This window comes from Melanerpes formicivorus, unplaced genomic scaffold, assembly GCF_026170545.1.
Source record: "Melanerpes formicivorus ecotype bairdi unplaced genomic scaffold, bMelFor1.0.p_v2 SCAF_24, whole genome shotgun sequence".
NCBI classification, from domain to species: Eukaryota; Metazoa; Chordata; class Aves; order Piciformes; family Picidae; genus Melanerpes; species Melanerpes formicivorus.
The window spans coordinates 954461-976460 of NW_027142376.1; the positions used below are offsets into that span (position 1 = coordinate 954461).

Genomic DNA, 22000 nt, shown 5'->3' on the forward strand with positions numbered 1-22000 from the left:
TCTTTGGGCAAACAGTGCTGTTGAATACATCTTATGCTGAGTACTTCGTATGTGTCTCGGAGAATTTCAGGCTGAAATCTCTGAATTCCTGGGGATGGAAACTGATGATAAATCTGGAAGAGATTGAGGGGTGACCTTCTTACTTTCTACAATGACCTGAAAGAAGGTTGTAGTGGAGTGGGGAGTCAGTCTCTTCTCTCAAGTAACTAGTGATAGGATGAGAGGAAATGACCTCAGGTTGCACCAGGGGATGTTTAGATTGGATGTTGGAAAAAATTTCTATACTGGAAGGGTAGTTAGACACTGGAACAGGAGTCCCAGTGAAGTGGTGGTAAAAAAAAATGCATGGACATGGCACTTCAGGGCATGGCTTAATGGCCATGGTGGTAGTGGGTTGATGCTTGAGCTTGATCATCTTAAGGATCCTCACCTGCCAAAAAGATGTTGTGATTCTGTGGATAAATGACCAGCTTCGTTCTAACATGGGCTGGTGTGACCAGAAGACATTTGAGCACCTCAGGGCTGCCCTGTAATTTGGTGCCTGTCATCTCATTGGAATGGCCACAGTGCCAAAGAGGCAGCACCTTATCACACGTGGTTCTGTTTGTCAAGAAGAGTAGCAAATGAGCCTGAAGCATAGCCTCTAGAATTAGCAGCAGCATACTGGGTTTGGAATGTGGATTGCCATTTGCAAGCATAGAAGAATGGAGCAAAACCAGCCATGAAATAGCTGCAGTTTGTTGGAGATTCATCATATGAGACAACATCCCCAAAACATGGCTGCTTTAATGCTGCTTCTCTGGGGAATGCTGGTCTGCCAGCTAACCACACACTCACAGCCTTATCAGTCTCTGGAGACCTTGTACACAACCCAGGCTTGTCTGGCTGTGGTTTGCTTGCAGGAAACATGCTGAAGACTTCAGAATGTATCCACCAAAAGTGTACAGAGCATGTTTTCCATCTCGGTGTGTGTACTTCTTTCCAGCAGGCTCCACAGCAAGTGAATTTTAATTTATGTGTCCACCCGGGATGCGAGTTGCATTTTTCTGGCTTCTATGCTCTCATTTAAAATCAATTACTGCTCTGTCCTGGTTGCAGTCTCTTTGGGCAATGAGCTGGAGGCAACATTTCCCTCCTTCTCCTCCTCCTTATTAATTTGTAAGGTGGCAAAATCAGTCCCCAAATAGCTCCTTGGGGCATCGCTTGCCCAAGAGGTTGCCATTCACAATTGTTAGCTTCTGTTTGATTTTTTCATGTCAATTTGACATTTGCCCATAGCAACATCTACCCTCTCCAGCGATGCCTGACCTTCAGTATAGTCCTTTGTGTTGCTCCTCACTGAAGTTCTCCTCAGAGCACTCATAAATCATGTGTACAGCTTTTTCCCACCAATGTGCTTGGTGTTACTACTCTGATAAAATCATGCCAGATTTTTGGATGTTCTCTCACTCTTGAAAAAAGTACTTTTCGAGGGGGGAGAATGTGGAAACAGATATATTTATGTCTGGTCACTAACCGGCAGGAGTCAAGTTCCCTGGGAAGCTTAGTTTTGTTTCTGTTTTCACAGCTTTGAAATGAGTTTTCTTTGCATCTTTTACAAACATGATCTTTCACTGAGGTATGGAGTCCTCTCCTTCAAACAGAGTGTAGATACTCCATGGGAAGTAGTTCTGGACACATTGGTCTCACGCTTCAAGATGAAAAATTTCTTGAACCCCTGGCCTGCACACAATCTAAGATCTGCTGAACTTTCTAGACAAGCAGTTCAACATCTTTGGTGTGCAAGTTACACACATGCACAAGTCTTTTAGCCGTCAACATCTTAAACAGCTTGGCATGAAACTCATACTCCTGCTGTCAGCAGCTTTGCATCATAATAAGTCTCTGCAGCAAGGCATGTTTAGCAGGACATTTTAATGTCCTACTAGGGCTAGATGACATGATTATTATTTTCTTTAAGATGTTCTGCTTTCTGTCGGCAGCTTGAGGCTTTTTGTTTCCAGAGCTCTGCTCGCTAAAGACCTCTTTGTGTAATTAAATCCACGCTCGCAGTGGCATCGCGCCAGTTTGTTTGGGTGGTTTGTTTTGGCAACATTAGCAGCGCTTGGGTGAAGTTCTGCTGAGGGCCTTGGGTGGAAGATTCGATGGTGGTCCAGGTTAGCAGTGAGCTTAGGAAGGGGGCGGAGGCTGGAAAGGAATTATTCCCTCCAGTGCTCTGTCATCACATCAACCTGACCATGTTGGCATTAACTTTGGAGGTTCAAAGTGCTTTTTTATTAATTCTCGCTTCGTAAAAAAATAGCAGCGCATAAGCTACCGCCGGCAGAACCCTGCAGCCTGGGAATAATTGTGGCTTGGAGAAAATACCTTGCAGGAAACTTGGAAATCATGAACTTTTTTCATGCTATACACCAAGAGACTGGTGTTGAGGGAAAGGGGAATGTTCTCTGTGGTCAGAAACACAGCTGTTAGGTTTGTGCTTTAGAAGTCAAACCAGCACAATTAGTCCTATTCTTCCTCGAGAGGCAGTTGTACCAAAAAAGCACGTATGCCATGGGGAACCCAGTCTAACCATGGGAGACAGTGAAACTGGAAGGACTTGCTTTTTCAAAGAGAAGTTAGAGTGGAAAAGAGGTGCAACTCTGAGCTCAGCCATAAAATGAGTTTTCTATGTTGGTTTTTTTTCATCTCTGCAATAGAGTGCCTTGTTAGCAGGCAGAAGGCAGAGCACTCTGTGGTAAGGCACAGTATTGGCAACCTTGAATGATTAATGTCTAAATACTGTCTGTAGGGTTGGCCTGTGTGCATGTGGAAGGTGTTAGTTAAACTCAGTACTGTGTTCTCATGAAGTCATTGGGCTTGCCAAGTAGTCAACATTGCTTGACAGCTTTTCTTTGAGAATGTGTTTATATGGTCCTCAGTGATGAGAGAGGATCTAAATGGAAGGAAAGGGCAATTGGAAAGAACATGGTTGAGTGTGATGGCAAGGAATGCTCAAACATCTTCCAGTCATGGGAATTTCTTAGGTCTTTGGCTTAACTGCAAGATGGCTTAAGACCAAGGCAGTGTACCATATAAAAATCATATTTATGTCAAAGTATCCTCATGAAAATCTCCTCTGTCCCTTAGTCAGGTTTTCCAACCTCCACCTCTGGCAAATACAAATTTTTTTCTCTGGTGTGTTTTGCAAGTTAACGTGGATAATCTGGTTGGACTTTTGAAGGCACTCAGTCCAGCTATGGTGTCATTTTTGCTCCTTGTTCTCTGCTGAGCTTGCCCCATATTTGAAAGTCCCATCCTGACCTTCTGTTTCTTGAACTAAATCCCAAAGGAGCCACATCCCCTGCTAGTACAGCTGCTATTGTCTCTTTTTTCTTCCTCACTCCACTGGTGCATCACCCCGTGTAACTGTGCAAGTGCACGTCCTCAGCCTGCAGTAAGCATCTCAGAAATCAAAACAGCCAACCTTCTTCTGAAGGTGGGATAGGTTACTACATGTTTATGATGCTGTGTGTTACCACAGGGCAGCTGAACTTCAGTAAATCCTTTGCACATTCAAACCCAAAGCGTACAATGCCTACTAATGGTCTGTCATCTTGCAGGGAATGAACTATTTGGAGGAGCGTCGTCTGGTGCACCGTGACCTTGCTGCCAGAAACGTCCTTGTCAAGACTCCTCAACATGTGAAAATCACCGACTTTGGGTTGGCAAAGCTGCTCAGTGCTGATGAGAAGGAGTACCACGCTGAGGGAGGCAAGGTAAAACACACCAGAGAATGAAGCGCTGCATGTTCAGCAGTGTTGTGCTTCTGCACAAGCCTTAAACGTGGAGGGGAGAAGACGGGTGGGGTGTGGGTCAAAGCTGTCCTGCCTGGGCTGGGAAAGAATACCAGGCCAGCCATGGACTGCTGGTTATCAGCAGCTCAGAGTCAGCCAGCACAACTGACTGGAGCTGGTTCCAGGTGTATCCCAGACCATCAGCACCACACTCAGTATAAAGAGGGAACTTCAGTGAGGACACGAGAGACTTCTGCGAGAGCCTCCAGCCTGGGCTCCATGGGCTCCTTCCCACCTTGCTGCTCTTCCTTCTACTGCTCTTGAGCACTGCCTTCCTATATGGTGTGACTGCTGTAGCTTTGCTGGGATTAGTATAACTTTTAAATCTATTCATTTTCATTTCAATCCATTTTCATTTCAACCTGTGAGTCTCCTTTTCCCAGTTTCCTTTCTCTGCTGGAGAGGGGCCATTGGGTGATAGAGCAAATGCTGTAGTTCAGTCTCAGATGTGGGCTAAACGTAGACAGAAGCACTCAGCTGCCGTCTCAGCATGCTGCCTTTGAAGCCTGTGGGAGTCCTCTGAAATCAGATGAAGCAGCATTAGACCAGTGGGAGAGGAGGTAGTAGAGCAGCAAAGGCTTTTGAAATTCCCACCCAGAATGTCTGTGGGGAAAAAAAAGCAAGATTATTAAAAAAACATTAAAAAGGGAAAAAATAAAGGCAGGGCTGAATTCATCAGTGAGCCAACACCAACAACACTGTGCAGATTATGGAGAGAAAAGAGAAAGGGAATGCTGTATATTTCTAGCAGAAGAGAGACCTGTCAGACTTGGTTCAGCATGCCTTCATGTAGTACTACGTGCTGATACATGGAATGCATCCTGCTGAGAAATTAAAGAGAAGCTACTTGCAAATATTGCAGAGATCCTAAATGGAAACCATATGAGCACAGATCAGTCTTTTTCATAGAGCCTGAGATTAGATTTGTGTCCTGTAAAATGAGGAGAAAGTAGTAATTTGACGGTTAATAACTATGGCAAAACTAATTTATAGTATCTTTCTGATATACCTAATATTTCACAAGTTCCCTGGTTCAACATCATAAATGAAAATAATCATAATGAAGGACTTAAAAGTTGCCAGCTCTGACACTCAGATAATTGCCTATCTGCCAGCTCAGATAGCTTTCTAGCTGGCTTTTTCCCTTTTGCAACCAAACTTGGTTTCAGTACCTCCTGGTGGTAAATAGCACTGATGAAATTTGAGTAAGCCTCTTAAGGCTTTATTTGTGAATTTTCCTAGGTTCCCATTAAGTGGATGGCCTTGGAGTCGATTCTGCACCGGATTTACACTCATCAAAGTGACGTCTGGAGTTATGGCAAGTCTAAATCCAATTATTATTGTTGCAAATGGGTTGGAAAATTGTGGGATTTTGACTCTACACAGACCTTTTTTTCCTCCCTGTTATGAAAAAGTGGAGGGATGAAACAAACAGTGGGACAAATCACCAATTCAATAGAAGAAAATTCCCATGAAATTGCTGGTTAGCAAGGCACAAGATCTTCTGTAGAATATGCTTTCAGATTATGAGTCCTCTCCTGAATGGGGCTGCATGTAGGAGACTGTGCTCCACTTGCTGAAGTTCTGCTGGTGCTTTTCTTCAGCAGCTTCCCATGAAGTACAACTGGCCTTACAATAAAGCCACATAACTAGAGGGAGGACTTAAAACCATCAGCTGTGCTGCTGGTCACTGTCAATCTGTGTAACTCTGCTGTGGCCTGAACTATTTGTGCTGTCTTGTTATTGAGAGGCTAATGCTAAAGGTGAAGCCAAATGATATAACCTTAGAAATTATTTTATATTTGGTATAGTTCATCAGCCAGTTTGAAAGAAAGAGGAGCAGAAAGGAGACTTTTCAAATCAATTTATTCCAGAATTTCCACTCTATGAGCTCTTGCATTCCTGGAAAATATTTAAGGCAGATGGTCAGATCCTGTGTCCTTTTAGAAAAAGTATAACCTCTGGTCCTCTTAATCCACTTATGTATCTTGGCATCCAAAATCTTGTTTTGTATCCTAAGCTACCAAACAATCACAACAGCTACATCACAAGAGGACGTAGTACGTCAGCAAACGACAATGAGGCAGCTGGTTACACATCTGTCAAAAGCTGCTCTTGCTTGTCTCCAAAGAGATTGTTTTGAAACAAATACACCATCCATTTTTAAAGCCACTTGCTGGGTTGGAGTCAGGAAGTGGTAACCTGCATTTCCTTTCTGTGGGACTGGGAAGCTTGTGGGATGTTCAACACTGAGATACCAGATGAGATTAACAAACAAACAACAACAAACCCAAATACCTAAAAATACACGAAAAGGGAAATAATAATGTTTTCAACCTCTTTTATTAGTCTGTCTCTCTTCAACATCATGGCAGAAACTGCTTCTCCTGGGTGAGGCTCTGGCAATGCAGTGCCTCCAAGAAAGTTCTCTCCACTCACCACCTCTCTGCACTCAGGTCAAAGCCCTTCAGCTTCTAGCAGAGCCTCTCTGACTGTCTTCTTTTCCCACCCTGCAGGTGTGACAGTCTGGGAGCTGATGACATTTGGGTCCAAGCCATATGAGGGGATCCCTGCCAGTGAGATCTCCTCTGTCTTGGAGAAGGGTGAACGTTTGCCACAGCCTCCCATCTGTACCATAGATGTGTACATGATCATGGTGAAATGTGAGTTCATCACCTGGGCTTGTGCGTGCTCACCTCAGTTGAATGACAGTTGCATTCATTATGTTACATTTGTATATGGTGTGTTCATGCTGACTGCACAGAATGAGGGTTCTGTGAAAAAGTGGTGACCTCAGAGCATGTGGCTACACCTTGCCCTTTATCTAGGAGCACAGGATATGGTTTCATTTGTCATTAATTCAGCCAGTTCATGTTTTCTTATCACTCACACCACTGATGATACTGTCAGACAGTATAAACTAGCATAGGATCACCCACTTCACCTGATGTTCTGGTTTCCCAGAGTGTCATAGAATCATAAAATGGTAGGGGTTAGAAGGGACCCCTGAAGATTGAGTCCAGCCCTGCTGCTAAAGCAGGGTCACCTAGGGCAGGTCACACAGGAACACATCCAGATAGGACTCTGGGCAGCCTGTTCCAGGGCTTTAGCACCCTTACAGTAATGAAGTTTTTCCTCATGTTGAGGTGGAACTTACTGTGTTCCAGTTTGTATCCATTGTCCCTTGTCCTACCACAGGACACCATTGAAAAGGGCCTGGCACCACCTTCTTGACACTCATCCCTCAGATATTTATAAACATTAATAAGATCCCCTCTCAGTCTTCTGTGCTCCAGCCACAGGACTCCCAGCCTTTTCTCATCAGACAGATATTTCAGTCCCCTAATCATCCTTATAGCCCCTGTTGGACACTCTCTAGTGTATCTCTGTCCCTCTTGATCTGGGGAGGCCAGAACTGGACACAGTATTCTCCACACTACCACCGTACCATGCCTCCCACTGTGATCAGACACATGGGTTTTGCACTCTTTACTCAGAGTGTTGGAAGCACAGGCATTACTGTAATGGCAGATGCCTATGAAGATCGGGAGTTCCTTATCTGATTTCTTCCTCATTTTTGGAAGACCCCTTTTTGGCACGTCAAAGGACTTCTGATCCCCAAGTCCCTTGTCCATCTGTATCAGCTGTCTGATACCTGGCTCCCTGCACACTTCCAGGCTGCAATTTCCACATCCCTGCTTGCCACTGTGAGGATGCAGATAAGCAGCCCACTAGGTGGCATTTAAGACTTTCTCACTGGATCAAAGTGTACCTGTTCCTGAAAGAAGAGCCCCACTGCTGTGAACACCCTGTAATGCAGCACTTCTGGGGAATCCTGCAGCACCTCCATGTTGGTTTGTTGGGACAGGCACCACACAGGGTGAGCCTGATGCTGTGTGCTCAGCAGAGTGAGCAGGAACCAGATTCAGATGTGTGCAGCTAGTCCAGGAGGTGTCCGGACCCAAAAGTAGCATCCTGGAAACTCCTTGGTGATTCTGAACCCTGCTGACACCTCAGCCCTTCCAGCACCTCAACCCAACACCACCAAACTCACTAAACCATGTCCCAAAGTGCCATGTCTATACAATTTTTTAACACCTTCAGGGATGATGACTCCACCACAGCCTGGCCACTCTTTTCAGTAAAGACATTTTACCTGATACCCAACCTAAACCTTCCCCAGTACAACTTGAGGCCACTTTCTCTAATCCTGTCAACCCCCACCTTACTCCAGCCTCCATTTACAGAGTTGTAGAGAGCAAGAAAGTCTCCTCTTTGTGTCCTTTTCTCCAGACCGAACAACCCCAGTTCCCTGAGCTGCTCCTCACCAGACCTGTTCTCCAGACCCTTCACTAGCTTCGTTGCCCTTCTCTGGACATGCTCCAGGACCACAGTGTCTTCTTGTAGTGAGGGCCCCAAAACTGAACCCAGGGAGGTGGTGGAGTCACCATCACTGGAGGTGTCTACGAAGAGACTTGATGGGGTGCTTGGTGCCATGGCTTAGTTGATTAAATAGTATTGGATGATAAGTTGGACTCGATGATCTCAAAGGTCTTTTCCAACCTGGTTAATTCTATTCTATTCCTATTCTGTTCTATTCTATTCTACTCGAGGTGCATCCTTACTGGTGCTGCATACAGGGTCAGAATCACTTTCCTACTCCTGCTCACCACACTGCTCCTGATCTAGGACAGAATGCTGTTGGCCGCCTTTGCCGCTCAGGTGGGACCTGCTTGCTCACATGGAGATAGGCCAGCAGGACTGAAGACAGTCTGTGTGGAGCTTTTCCAATACAGGGCTTTATTACTCTCTTCATTCTTCCCAGATCTGCAAAGACATGCATTTTAAATGCTGAAATTCACACTGGTGGTTGGGTGAATGAATGCTTTATGGTGGTCCTTTATGGGTAACTCCTGTCTTTGTCCCACACGTGGCATAGATCTTTTTGCTGCCATGTTTTATTTTAAGCTACAAACCTTTCTTTGTGTGTTGCTTTCCTTGTTGTCCCTCCAGGCTGGATGATCGATGCAGATAGCCGGCCCAAGTTCCGTGAACTGATAGCAGAGTTCTCCAAGATGGCCCGTGACCCGCCACGCTATCTCGTCATACAGGTACTAAACCCAGTGGCAAGGTGTCTGACTTTGGACATTCAGTGTGAGGCCCAAAATCATAGAATCATAAAATAGTTTGGGTTGGGAAGGCTTGAGTTCTTTGAACCGATAGCGGAGTTCTTCAAAATGGCTCATGACCCACCACGCTATCTCATCATTCAGGTACTAAACCCAGTGGCAGGAGGGTGTCTATCCTTGGACATTCAGTATGAGGCCCAGAATCATAGAATCATAGAATGGTTTGGGTTGGAAAGGACCTTAAAAGTCATCTAGTTCCAACCCCCCCTGCCATGGGCGAGGGCACCTCCCACTAGCCTAGCTTGCTCACAGCGTCATCCAGCCTGGCCCTGAACCCTCCCCTCCAGGGAGGGGACATCCACAACCTCACTGGGCAGCCTGTTCCAGTGCCTCACTGGAACTTCTTACTGCAAAGAATTCCTTCTTAGTATGCAGTCTGTGTCTAGATGGTAAAATTATTAGGAATGCATATGAAAATAGATAACACAGATCATTTAAGGCCAGATTTATCATTCCTTTCCAGACCTTAATATATTCAGCTAGAAACACTTAAGACTGGATCAATAACAGCCCAGGCTGCAGTGCTGAGAGGAGAACGGAGTTTGATGCTCTGAAAATGGAGCTATTGAACACAGACAGAGATTGCAGACCTAAATTCCCCTAAGCTCTAGATGAATTTGATTAAATGCAGATATGGAGATTTTGCATCTTGGGCCTCTTGCTAAATTTGTGTCTCTGAGAAGGGGATTGTGAGGTTTTGAAGGGGATCTGCGAGCCCTCTGTCACACCAACTTGTCTCCCAGGGAGACGATCGCATGCATCTGCCCAGCCCTACGGACTCCAAGTTCTACCGCACCCTGATGGAGGAGGAGGACATGGAAGATATAGTGGATGCTGATGAGTACCTCGTGCCACACCAGGGCTTTTTCAACAGCCCTTCAACATCCCGCACCCCTCTCTTGAGTTCACTGGTATGGGCTTATTTTTTCTCTCTGTGGAAACATGACAAGCAATTTTAAGAGTGAACTGCTTCTCATAATGTCTGTATTTTCTTTCTCTCAAAAAGAGTGCTACTAGCAACAACTCTGCTACCACCTGTATTGACAGGAATGGGGTAAGTGGGACAGCCTTTAAAAAAGGAGTAACTTCTCCTATGTGCACCAGCTTCTTCAAATCAGGCCTTTTTAATATTGAATTTTTTCTATTTCCAACCTAGCAGGGGCACCCTGTGAGGGAAGACAGCTTTGTCCAGAGGTATAGCTCAGACCCAACTGGTGCTTTCTTGGAGGATAGCATAGATGATGGCTTCCTGCCAGCCCCAGGTAAGTACTTCTCTCATGCTTCCATCCCTTCCAATGGGGACAGGCTACAAGAGTTGGGGCTCTTCAGCTTGAAGAAAAGAAGGCTCCAGGGAGACCTTAGAGTGGCCTTCCAGTACCTGAAGGTGGCCTACAAGAAAGACGGGAATAGTACAAGGGGGAACGGCTTTTTCCTGAAAAGAGGGTAGATTTAGACTGGGTATTAGGAAGAAATTCTTTGCAGTGTGGATGGTGAGACACTGGAATAGTTTGCCCAGGAAGACTGCAGATGCTCCCTCCCTGGAGGTCTTTAAAGCCAGGCTGGATGAGGCCCCAAGCATCCTGGTCTAGTGGAAGGTGTCCCTGCCCATGGCATGGGGGGCTGGAACTAGATGATCTTTAAGGTTGCTTCCAATCCAAACCATTCTATGAATCTGTGATCCCATGGCCAAGATATTTGGTTGTGTAGATAATTATTTTCCTTCCTTCTCTGTGGAATGGGAGCAATCCAAATGCTTCCTACCTTTTTATTGCTCAGTAAACAGGAGTGGAAACACATGCACGTATCATTTTCCTAGACTTTATCTGACTGCTTCTGGCTGTTTCTCATTTCAGTTCCTTCACCAGCCAGGTTCCTCATGTTTGCCATGTGTGCCATCTGGCTGGGGAATTTACATGCCTGGTGCTATGTTTAAAGCTTTCTACTTGAGAAAATATCCTCTAAAACCAGAGTTTGACCCCTTAAACCATTTCAGCAATATAAACAGCTTCCTGGCAGTTTCACTGCTCTCAGATGTTGATTACCCAGAAAGCTGCTCACTGTTTCACGTGGATTTTAACAGCGTAGGCGGGCGGAAAGCGAGCCAGCAAGCACCGAGGGAGCTGGTGCTGGGTTATGGAGTCATGGTGCTTTGTGCCCTTAAAGAATCTTAACCAACCCTTCCAAGAACTTACCACATCTAAAGAGCATGAAAGACCCTGCAAGGGATGGCAATGAAGTGAAACATGGAGCCTCTGTTACTGCCACTCCAGTATCTGCTGGGCATTTTCCTCATCACTAAATATTTTTCTAGGGAAACAGCTTCTGGCAGCTAGGCTCCCAGACTGCAATTTCAGAACAGTATCTGGGACATAGCCACCCACATGTCACTAAAATCAGGAGTAGCTATCTTGCTGTCTTGTGGTCCAAGCTGTCTTTCTGCTTCTTTGCAAACCCAGTTTCTGAAGGAGAAGTTCAGGGCAGCGCATTTGGTGCCATGGCACAGCAATTCCCTGCCTTTGTCTCTCTTCCACTCTGAGAAGTTCAGCAAGATGTTGTACACAAAGAGCAAGTGGCAGCAGGGTTAAAACTACACCTCAAGTGATGCAAATGGCTGCATTAGTTACACCTTCATTTTCACTGTCTTCATTTTCATTCCTTCTCATTTTTATTTTCTTTTTATTCCAGAGTACGTAAACCAGCTGGCGCCCAAGAAAACCTCTGCCTCGGCAGTCCAGAATCCAATCTACAACAACTTCTCTCTGACAGCAAACTCAAAAGTCCCCACAGACTCCAGCTACCAGAATTCACATAGCACAGCTGTCGACAACCCTGAGTATCTCAACACTAACCAGTCTCCACTGACCAAGACAGTTTTTGAGACCTCCCCTTACTGGATCCAGGCGGGCAACCACCAAATCAACCTGGACAATCCTGACTACCAGCAGGACTTCTTACCGAAGGAAACCAAACCGAACGGTCTCTTGAAAGTTCCTGCAGCAGAAAACCCTGAGTACTTAAGGGTAGCAGCACCAAAAAGTGAATACATTGAAGCCTCAGCATGACCCTAGAGAATTTGTTCTTGCAGGAGGTCAAGCCAGACTCAGTGAGCTCCCTGACTTCTGCAAGAATGGACTCCTGCTGAGAGCGAGCGGCAACCACAATGCATCAATAAGCACATCTTTCATTTTCAGCATGGGGGCTGAATCTGTGAGTCCTATCTGATGGTAGCTTGGGTCTTTTCCTGCCCATTTCCACATAATAATTGAGGCCCATTACCTGCATTTGGATGCTTGTTGAGATGGAGCAGGATCTGCTTGGACAGAAAAAATACGGATGCATTCCTTTTATTTTCAAATGGTAGCATTGTAAGAAGCCACTCTGGGATGAACTTGAGAGCTGTACACATTGTACAGTCAAATTCCTTTCTACAGTCTGTATTTTTATAAATGCTTTTGACAGAATGTTGGAGTCTTTTAAGAGATCAGATGTTTGTACTGCTGGTCTGCTACGTGGTGCTCAGATCACCAGCAGGGGGAAAAAAAAAAAAGCTACTAAATAGTTTTCCAAACCTCTTGGAACAGAAACAGTTATTCCAAAACACCATTTTGGTACAAATTTGCTCCATACACTGCCTCTGGCACAGAGAGAAAAAGTGCATCTGGGTGTTGTATGGGAGATTCTGCCCAGGGACGTATGGAGTGGATTTACTCCGTGCACAAGGAGCAGAATGGCACAGCTCATCACCTACTGACCACTACTGCTAAAAACTGACAGGAGGAACTCACCTCAGAGTCATCTGCACATGGTTATAAAGTGCTCACTAGTCTGTTTGCTGATGGTCAAACACAAGACATTTTCTTTTCTGATCCCTTATGCAGCTGTCAGGTTGTAAAAATGCTTTTCTTCTGCAGGACAACTGTTAAAAGATGTTGCCATAACTGAAAAATGAAGTGTCAAATCACTAACAGACTTCAATTAACTGTCAAGGAAATGCAAATGGTGGCAAATTGGAGCATTCGCAAGACAGACTGGAAGAGCTCTATTGAATTTGAGTAGGGCAAGAAACACAGGTAGCTCTAGCCAAGCAGTTTTATTTGAAACACAGGTTGCTCTAGCCAAGTAGTTTTATTTCTTGTCTTAAAGGAGCTTAGAGCAGAAATTGTCTTCCCTTAAACATTTGGCAGAGGAAAAGGATATATGTTATGCTTTACCCATCTCAAGATACCATGCTGTGGCAGAGGCTGGGATGGTTGCCTGGCCCTTTGGGGTTACATATCCTGGCAATACAATAGGGCCAGGGAGAATGAACTAAGGAAAGGAAGAGCAATCTAAGATAATGGAAAAATTCATCTCCCTTTATTGAAACACAAGGCAGCCTATTGCTTCTTTAAAATACCTAACATCATCTTCTGTTGTCAGTGTGGAATAGGCAGGCGAGGCATGGCTAAGATTTTAGCGTGGTAGTCATGAAATCAATCACAGCAGCAAGAGCAGCCACTCTTTCCAGGGGCCTGTGATACAGAACTTCAAATTTTTCCATCATTAACATTCCTTAAGAATGTAGGAGGAATAAGGTACCAAAAGTGTGGATTTAGTCAGTAATTTAGATGCATCCCACCAGCAGCTCAGCAGGGCTATTTTAATCAAACCAGTCAGTCAGGAAGCAAATACTCATTTGGTGATTTTTGATACAAAGTCCCTTAGCTAGATGAACATTGGACTTGATGATCGTGGAGGTCTTTTCCAACCTTAATGATTCAATGAGCTTGCTTAAGGGTGGCATAAGCATAAGGTTGAGTTGCAGAGTCTGCATAGTCTGTATTAAGTAATAAGGAAGAGCCAAATTTATGCTGCCACTGTCTTTTGAATGTATCAGTATACGTTTCTGTTGAAGTAGTGCATCTGGAGTCCAGGAGCAGCAGATCCTCTGAACAGTGTTTCTCCAGATTTACTGAGGAAAGGAGGAGAATAATGGTCATGTGAAATGACCCCTTTTGAGAGTGATACAGTGTAAAATGCATTCACAACTTAGCTGTGTGTAGTAACTTACCATTTTAGGGTAAAGCAGTATATTGGATCAAAACCCAAGGATTGTCCTGCTTGGTAGGCACGTGGAGGGTGCAACATTTGACTGGTATTATTACTGGCTTGTATTTAAAGCACTAACCACAAAGCACTTCCCATGCCCAATTCGTGGAAGCTTTCTTTTTGCATTCCTGAGAGCAGATTTGTTGCCTTGCTCTCACAAGCATGCAACATGTATGCACAGGCAGGGCTGCCTTTCTCCACCCACAGCCCCAGGAGGACGAATGTACATAAAGCCAAAAAAAGATCTTAACAGAAATCACAGATAATTTTCAATTTGCTAAATCTGTTATGTCTCCAAGCAGAACACAAGAAAATCAGGCAGGGCATGTTTTCCTGCAGATCTTTTCAACACTATTGCACAAAAGGAATTTATTGATGTTTTGTTTGATTGTGTTAGCTGAAAGCAGAAAGAACACCAAGAAGTAGCAGGATATATCACCAGCATCATGTAGCATGAAAAATATTTAATAGAGTTAATACGTTTGCCCTTTTAGAATTGTAGAATCATTTTGGTTGGAAAAGACCTTTAGGATCATCAAGTACAACTATCATCTAACTCTGCCAAGCCTGGTGCTAAACCATGTCCCTCAGCACCACATCTCTGCCTCTTTTCAACACCTCCAGGGATGGGGATTCAGCCACCTCCTGGGGAGCATGTTTCAGTGTTTGATAACCCTTTCAGTCAGGAAGCTTTTTCCAACAACCAATCTAACCCACCCCGGCACAACTTCAGGCCATTTCCTCTCATCCTATCACATGTTACTAGGGAGAAGAGACTGTTTAAAACAGAATAGGAGGGATTCAGCAGCAACTCATTGCTAGAAACAAGGAGATTCACCTAAAAATGAGGCAATGTAAGTCCAAAAGAGCATCACTTTTTGGATGTGTTGGTGTGGTGGATTTAGGCTATGCTTGTGAAATTTTTTGGTGAGAAATGTAGGAAAAAGGATGTGGGAGCACAAATTCTTGCTATAAATGTAGAGATTCCAGATTGGTGGGGTCTGCTGTAAAGTAGTTATGGTAAACAGGCATCCTGTAAGCCATGATTTGTAAATCATCAGCTCAGTAATGACTCAAAAGCAGAAAAAAAACCTCAGGCTGGGCAGTGTGCTGTAGTCTGTGGGTAGTGCCTACAGGGGCAGACAGAGCAGAGGAACCATGCAGCAAGTGCTGTGTGGGGTGATGCTGATTGGACAACAGACATTAGCAATGTAGCAAATTATTTCCACTGAGATGAACAAACGAAATCAATCAGTCGAGCAGCTGATATTGTTTGGTTTTCCCACTGCAGCTCACTGACCATTTAACAGCAAGGAGCCCCTCATAGATTGTAGCTGCTCATAAAGGTGAGCACTGTTCAGCAGCAGAAAACAGCATCCAAAAATAACTTGCAAGCTCTGCTGGTGTCTCTCAGGAGGTGTTTTTTAAAATGCAGCTAAACAGGGAGACATAGCAGACAGCAACCACATTGAAAAGCTAGCAGAGTCTTACTAATTGAGAAAATTAAAGTTTCCCTTTTTAATGCATTTCTCCTGGCAGGAAAAATGAAACCGCTCACAGGTTGGTGCTTAGCGTCTCTTAATCACAGAGCAGCAGTTAATATGGAACTGCTTTTGCAGTAATAATTTCAGACTTTTAATAACTGCTAAGTATATGAAAACCAAGAGCCTTCATCTTACTTTGATGTCTTCCAGTCATCTGTGTACAGTGTCCATGCACTCAGCTTGATTCAGGCCCAGGGTTCTTTTCTTCTACTGCGCAGGGAGTTAGCTTGGGATATTTCCTTGATGTTGCAATTTGTCTTGTTGGGTAAATTCATCTGAAAGGCAGAGGGCTTGCTTTTGTTTCTAGCTGGCAGGGAACAATTCAGTGACTTTTCTAGAAAGAGCAGTTGGAACTAGATGGTGATTTCTGAAATGTCTTAGGGTGATGCTCTGTCCCACCAGCATCATCATCAAATGGCCATGTGAAGCTTCATCATTAGACAATACAATCCTGTGGTTTATTTGAAAGGAAGAGACATGTAAAAAATAATGCCAAGAAAGGGGTGCAGCCAGCAACCCACATTCAACACAGCTGCCAGATTTTCCCAGGGACATCATATCTATGTGGCTCATACACCTGCTACTGGCTTGAAGCAGAGGTCTCCTTCAGAGACTCCTGCAAAACCCAAGGTACTATGGAGCGAATCACTTCTCTTCCCTGGGAGACACAGTTAGGGCTATGAGACTGTCACAGGAATCCAAACAGCTTAAAGAGGTCCCATCACAAGGTGCCTGGGATATCCTTGTTCTGTCTAAGAGTGCTCCAGGCTGCCAAGGAGAAATTTTGCATTTCCAGACAAGCGCTCATTTTTCAGATTCAAAGTTCAACATCTTCTGTTGGTACAACCTCTGTCTCTCCAATCGAGCAGTTATGGTACTCTGGGTTGTTGGGGTTTTTTTTGTTCTTCCCACGTTTCTCTGTGAGAAAAACTGAATCAGAACAAAGTATGACCATGCACCTCTGTCCTCCTTCCTGATGGAAACCAGATACTGATGATGAAATGTCAAACTCGAGTGTGATAACACTTAGCAAGAATCCTTTGCAATGTTTTACCACTGCTCAGTTGAATTTTTATATTGGGATCCCATTTTCTAGCTTTCTTTTTCTTGCCTGTTTGTTCTGACATCCGACTTTTAAGAAGCCTTTTTAAAATAATTAAGAAAAAAAAAAAAAGGAAAAAAAAAGTTTCTAGAAAACAAAACCAGAACACCTTCAAGTAGCTTGTCAAATGGGCTGCACTAGGACCAAAGATGTAGCATCTTGTTTTCTTGCTTTAAAGGAATAAGGTATTGATCATTACTTCCACAGCCTCTCATTACAGGAAAAAGCTACAGATCTCCACTCTTCATTGGGGCTGTGCCAAGACCTCCACCAATCCAAGAGCACTTGACATGAGGGGGAGGCCTGTCCACAGAAAACCAGCCCAAATATCAGGACCAGGTATCACTTCAGGGCCAGACCTACAACCTCCACTCCTGTTTGGATTCATTTTCTACTCAATGCAAGAGCTAAGCAAGGACAGGAAAAGTAAGTCAGGAAAAAAGAAACCAAATACATGATGATTTGGCTCAATATCAGGAAGAGATACAAAGATGTGAAGGTGAGCTGTGGTGAGATAACTTCTTTTTATGTGAGGAAGTGTGTAGGCAGGCAGTGAGGCTTTAAACTGATAACACTTTTGGTTATGTATTACTTCACTTGTGTGGGGGAGTTGACATCACAGCACTCTCATGGTAGGCTTTAGTTTTCTGCCATGCATCCTGCCTGCATTCAACATCATGGCCACCTTGGACTAAGAATTTCAGGTTAGTCAGAGGTACTGCATGCAACCCCTCCTTCCTATACAGGGAGAGAAAAGGGTGGCAATAGTAGCTTCTATCACAGTTAATGGTCATGCAAACCCTCAGTAGCATATAAAAAAACATTCCTGAGGAAAAATTGATTGCTGTAGGCCTAGCTGGCAAGACACCATCACTTGTTGCCCCACTGAAGTCAGCAGGCAAAATGCCTTCAGGCAAGATTCAGGGCTGGTGTTCCACCAGCTTTGTTCTTAGCCTCTTACATGGTGCAGGTAGGGCTGTCTCGATGTGCAGCAGTGTAGGCCTTACGGTCTCTGTCCACCTCTCCTTGAAGTAATGTTTTTTCTACAGTGAAAACCAGAAATCAATCCCAGCACTAACAACTGGTTGAAGGTGTCGTTCCTATGTAGCTGATACGGTACACCACAGAATCATTTTGCTTGGAAGAGACCTTTAAGATCATCAAGTCCAACCATTGTTTTAGTCATGCTGAATTTTATCCACACCTTTCTCCTTACCTCTCACAAGCCAGCTGGACAGTGTGCATTTGCAGCCACCATCAATATTATCCTCATGTTTTATGAAATCACAGAATCACAGAAACATTCAGGTTGGAAAAGACCCTCAGGATCACCAAGTCCAACCCAAAACCCTGCGCTACAAGGTTCACCCCTAAACCATATCCCCAAGCAGCACATCCAAACGACTTTTAAACACATCCAGGGTTAGTGACTCAACCACCTCCCTGGCCAGCCCATTCCAATGCCTGACCACTCTTTCTGTGAAAAATGTTTTCCTAATGTCCAGTCTAAACCTACCCAGTCGTAGCTTGAGGCCATTCTCTCTTGTTCTACCACTGTGAGAAGAGACCAGCACCAGCCTCTCTACACCACCCTTTCAGGTAGTTGTAGAAAGCAAAAGGCAATGAGTAAAGTAGTTGCCTACCATAGTAGGAGGCTTGGCTCACATACCTAGGCTGCTTTTTTAAATCCTACATTCCTAATATCATTCCCCTTGAAATGAATGGGATGTTTCCACTTGATTACACTGAGAGCACAAAAACAAGGCTAATGTTGAGTGATTTCTGAAAATCCCTCGCAATAATCCAAGATCCTATGGATCAATTGCCCACTCTTGTATCCATGCGATCAGCAAGGTCTCAATGTCTTGGTTTGAGTAACCTGTCAAGCAATACAGCCACAGATCGACAGTACCCTCGCAGCTTTGTGAGGATGCTCTGCTCTGAAAGCACTATTTGTACAATAAGAAACTCTTTTGACTTTTATATGGTTTGAATGGTTTATACTGTTGATCAAAACTGTTTGTATATTGAGTGATAAAAATGAGGTGTACATTATTCTTTTTAATTGTTTTTAATTTTTTTTTGGGGGGGGGGAGAACTTTTATTGTAATATACTGTTGTATTGGGGGGGGAAGGGATGGGAGGGCAGGGGGGAGAAAAATCAGTGGCTAGCTTCTAGGGTTTGTAAGCCAGAGAAGAGCTCACATTAAGGGTTCTTTATCGATGGACATAGGTTTGTTTTTGTTCTAGTAAAAGTTGTCACCTCGGGGATTTATCCAGGGCTTAGTGAAGCTAATGACAGGATCCCTTCCTCTCTCTAAGACTCTTTGGCTCTCTGCATGCACAGCGCTGGATTTTTCATAGCTGAGCAATCAGCTGAAACAGCCCCATTGGAAGTGCAATAGAAAAGCCCAGGTGCTGCTTACCAGGGCACTAACAAAAGCTGCTCCTTTGAATTGCATGGCAGGTTATCACTTCACTTGTATGATACAATAGCAGAAGCAGAGCCAAAGCAATCCCTCCAAAGCTCTTCCATGTGACATGCAGCACATGAAACCATACTGCTGCCCATTCCCGAACTGCGTAGCTATGAGGTGCGCAGCAGCAGCACAGGTCTCCCTTCCAAGGAAAGGCAAAATCAACCAGAGTCATGTTGGTGACTTACATTGACCTACACCTGGCAAACAGTGAAATTCTGGAAATTCTGTTAGCAAATCCCATCAAATGAAGCCCCAGCATCCCTTGAGTATTGCTGTTTAATTAAGCAATTTGTGGAACTTGTCACAGACAAAGGAATTACAGGGTCCTCAACATAACAAATTGAAACACACTGGGTTGACCAGACAGTAGAGAAGAGAGGAGCTGGAACTGTCAGTATACATTCAGCCTGGATAAGTCCCCAGTATCACAATTAGTAAAGTAATTAATTTTTTTCTTTTGTTTCAAAGTGCATTCTTTGTAGAACCATAGAATTGTTTCACCTGGAAAAGACCTTTAGGATCATGGAGTCAAACTGTTATCTAACTCTAGCAAGGCTGGTGCTAAGCCATGTCTTCCTTGAGAGGGTTAGATGATGCACAGGGATGAACTTTGTACACTGAAAAAAAAAAAAAAAACAAGCCACTACAGCACCTTTCTCCTTTTCTTCTTTCCATCTAGTCCCTTCCAATAAGTAGGCTGTGCATTTTACCAGCTCCACCTATTTTATGCAGAATTGACATAGTCTTAATCTCCATATTACCAGTTCTCAGCAATGTCTAATGCGTATTAATGCATGATATTTTTATTTTAATAAAAGTCATTAAAGCTTTGCTCTTTTGGCATGTGGTTTCCCTCCCCCCCTGCCCCCTGTTTACTTATCACCTGGCTTTGGAAGGTTTTGTGTAAGTCAGTATAAATAAATATGAATAATAATTTGTATCAATCATTGAACGGTTTGGGTTGGAAGGGACCTTTGAAGGTCATCCAGTCCAACCTACCTGCAGTGAGCAGGGACATCTGCTGGGGACAACTAGACCAGGTAGCTCAGAAACCTGTACAACCTGACCTTGAACATTTGTAGGGCTGTGGCATCTGCCACCTCTCTGTTTCACTACTGCCATTGTAAAAAAAAAAAGTCATGCCAGTGTTTCACCTCTGCCATTGTACAAAAAAATCTATCTTCCTTCTCGCTAGTTTAAATTTCTCTCTTTTAGTTTCACACCATCAGCCCGTGTCACAACAGGCCCTGCTAAAATATCTGTTGCCATCTTTCTTTAAGGTTGGTCCCTTTCAGTACTGAAAGGCTGCAATACAGTCCCCCACAGCCTTCTCTTCATCAGGCTGAACAACCCCAACTCTCTTAGCCTGTCCTCAGAGGAGAGGTGCTCCAGCCCTCAGATCATTTTTGTGGCCCAGCAGGTTTATGTCCATCCTGTGCTGAGGGCTCCAGAGCCTTGACAGTACTCCAGATGTGGTCTCACCAGAGTGGAATAGAGCAGAAGAATCACCTTGTCAATCTGCTGGCCACACTTCTCTTGATGCATCCCATAATACAATTTGCCTTCTGGGCTGCAAGTGGACATTACTTCTCACCCACCAGTACCCCCAGGCCCTTCTCTGCAGGGCTGCTGTCAGTTTCATCATCTGTGATCATGTCAGACACTCAGTCTGTGTGAAACCCATCCCCATCAATGTCCTGCTCTGCCCAGCACATGTTCAGGAACATCCCACCTGTGGCTCTGCAGTGCAGGAAGTGACAAAGATCTGCCAGTGCTGTGGCACCTGCCCAGGAGCTGGGGTCAGAGCTGTCCAAGACACAGCAACCAGGAGGTCTGGTGTATCTGCTCAGATGGACTTGGCCAGAAAGGACACTGCAGTGCAGGCAGTAACTCCGCAGGTGCCATGGCCCTTCTGTCAAGGTAAAGGTCAGTAACCAAATGGAGCTGCCACACAAGCATGCAGGTGTCCAGGGAGTGCCTGAGTCTGGCACTTGTAACAGAGGTTGGCACAGACAATACCTATGCGATGGGGTCTTGTGGGACCACACAGGATGTGGGGGCCTCCTTAAAGCCCACCTAGAATCATAGAATCACAACATTGTTTTGGTTGGAAAATACCTTTAAGATCATCAAGTGCATCGTTGTCTAATTCTACCAAGTGTGGTGCTAAACTATGTCCCTCAGTACCACATTTCTGTCTCTTTTAAACATCTTTAGGGACAGGGATTCAATGACCTTTCTGAAAAGCCTGTTCCAGTCTTTGAAAACCCTTTCATTGAAGAAGTTTCTTCTAATATCCAGCCTAAACCAAGCTTGCAAGTCTCTGCAGTTTCTGCTGCCTATCTACCTCAGGATGTCACTTAGAGCCCAGCCAGCTAGTTACCCTTGTGTCTGAGAGCAGCAGAAGGAAAGCTCATAGTGCCCTCTCTTGGAATAGACCAAAACTCTGTATGCAACATAACCAGCTTTAAAATAGGTCTCCTGACAAACAGAGCAGGGGGGGGAAAAGAGCTTGCATGGGCAATTTATTTCTCTGTCCATTTGTAGTACAGGTTCATGGTACATTTAATCCAACCCAGGTATGAGATTCTGCTGGAAAAGGTCGCCACACTGATCTGGTGGAAAATTAATCTTTCTCTTTGGCAGTTTAGTTTCAGCAGACTTGCAATATAATTACATGCACAATAGAGCTGCCATCTGACATGGCAACATGCATTTCAAAGACATGACTCTACCCTTGGTAATCGGTGTACAAAGAGAG

At 44.4% G+C, this 22000-nt stretch overlaps 1 protein-coding gene across 2 annotated transcripts in view; it reads left to right on the top strand.

The window, feature by feature from the left end:
- EGFR (epidermal growth factor receptor) overlaps window positions 1–20070 on the top strand; it is a 185673-nt gene extending 165603 nt beyond the window's left edge. The window contains exons 21-28 of one of the 2 annotated variants that reach the window (XM_068152558.1): window positions 3603–3758; window positions 5079–5154; window positions 6353–6499; window positions 8850–8947; window positions 9769–9936; window positions 10032–10079; window positions 10182–10287; window positions 11711–20070. In XM_068152558.1, coding sequence (XP_068008659.1) covers window positions 3603–3758; window positions 5079–5154; window positions 6353–6499; window positions 8850–8947; window positions 9769–9936; window positions 10032–10079; window positions 10182–10287; window positions 11711–12087 — 1176 coding nt within the window. In that variant the 3' untranslated portion in view covers window positions 12088–20070. The remainder of the gene's footprint in view (window positions 1–3602; window positions 3759–5078; window positions 5155–6352; window positions 6500–8849; window positions 8948–9768; window positions 9937–10031; window positions 10080–10181; window positions 10288–11710) is intronic. The other variant, XM_068152559.1, reaches the window with a different exon arrangement.
- Window positions 20071–22000: the final 1930 nt, after the last annotated feature.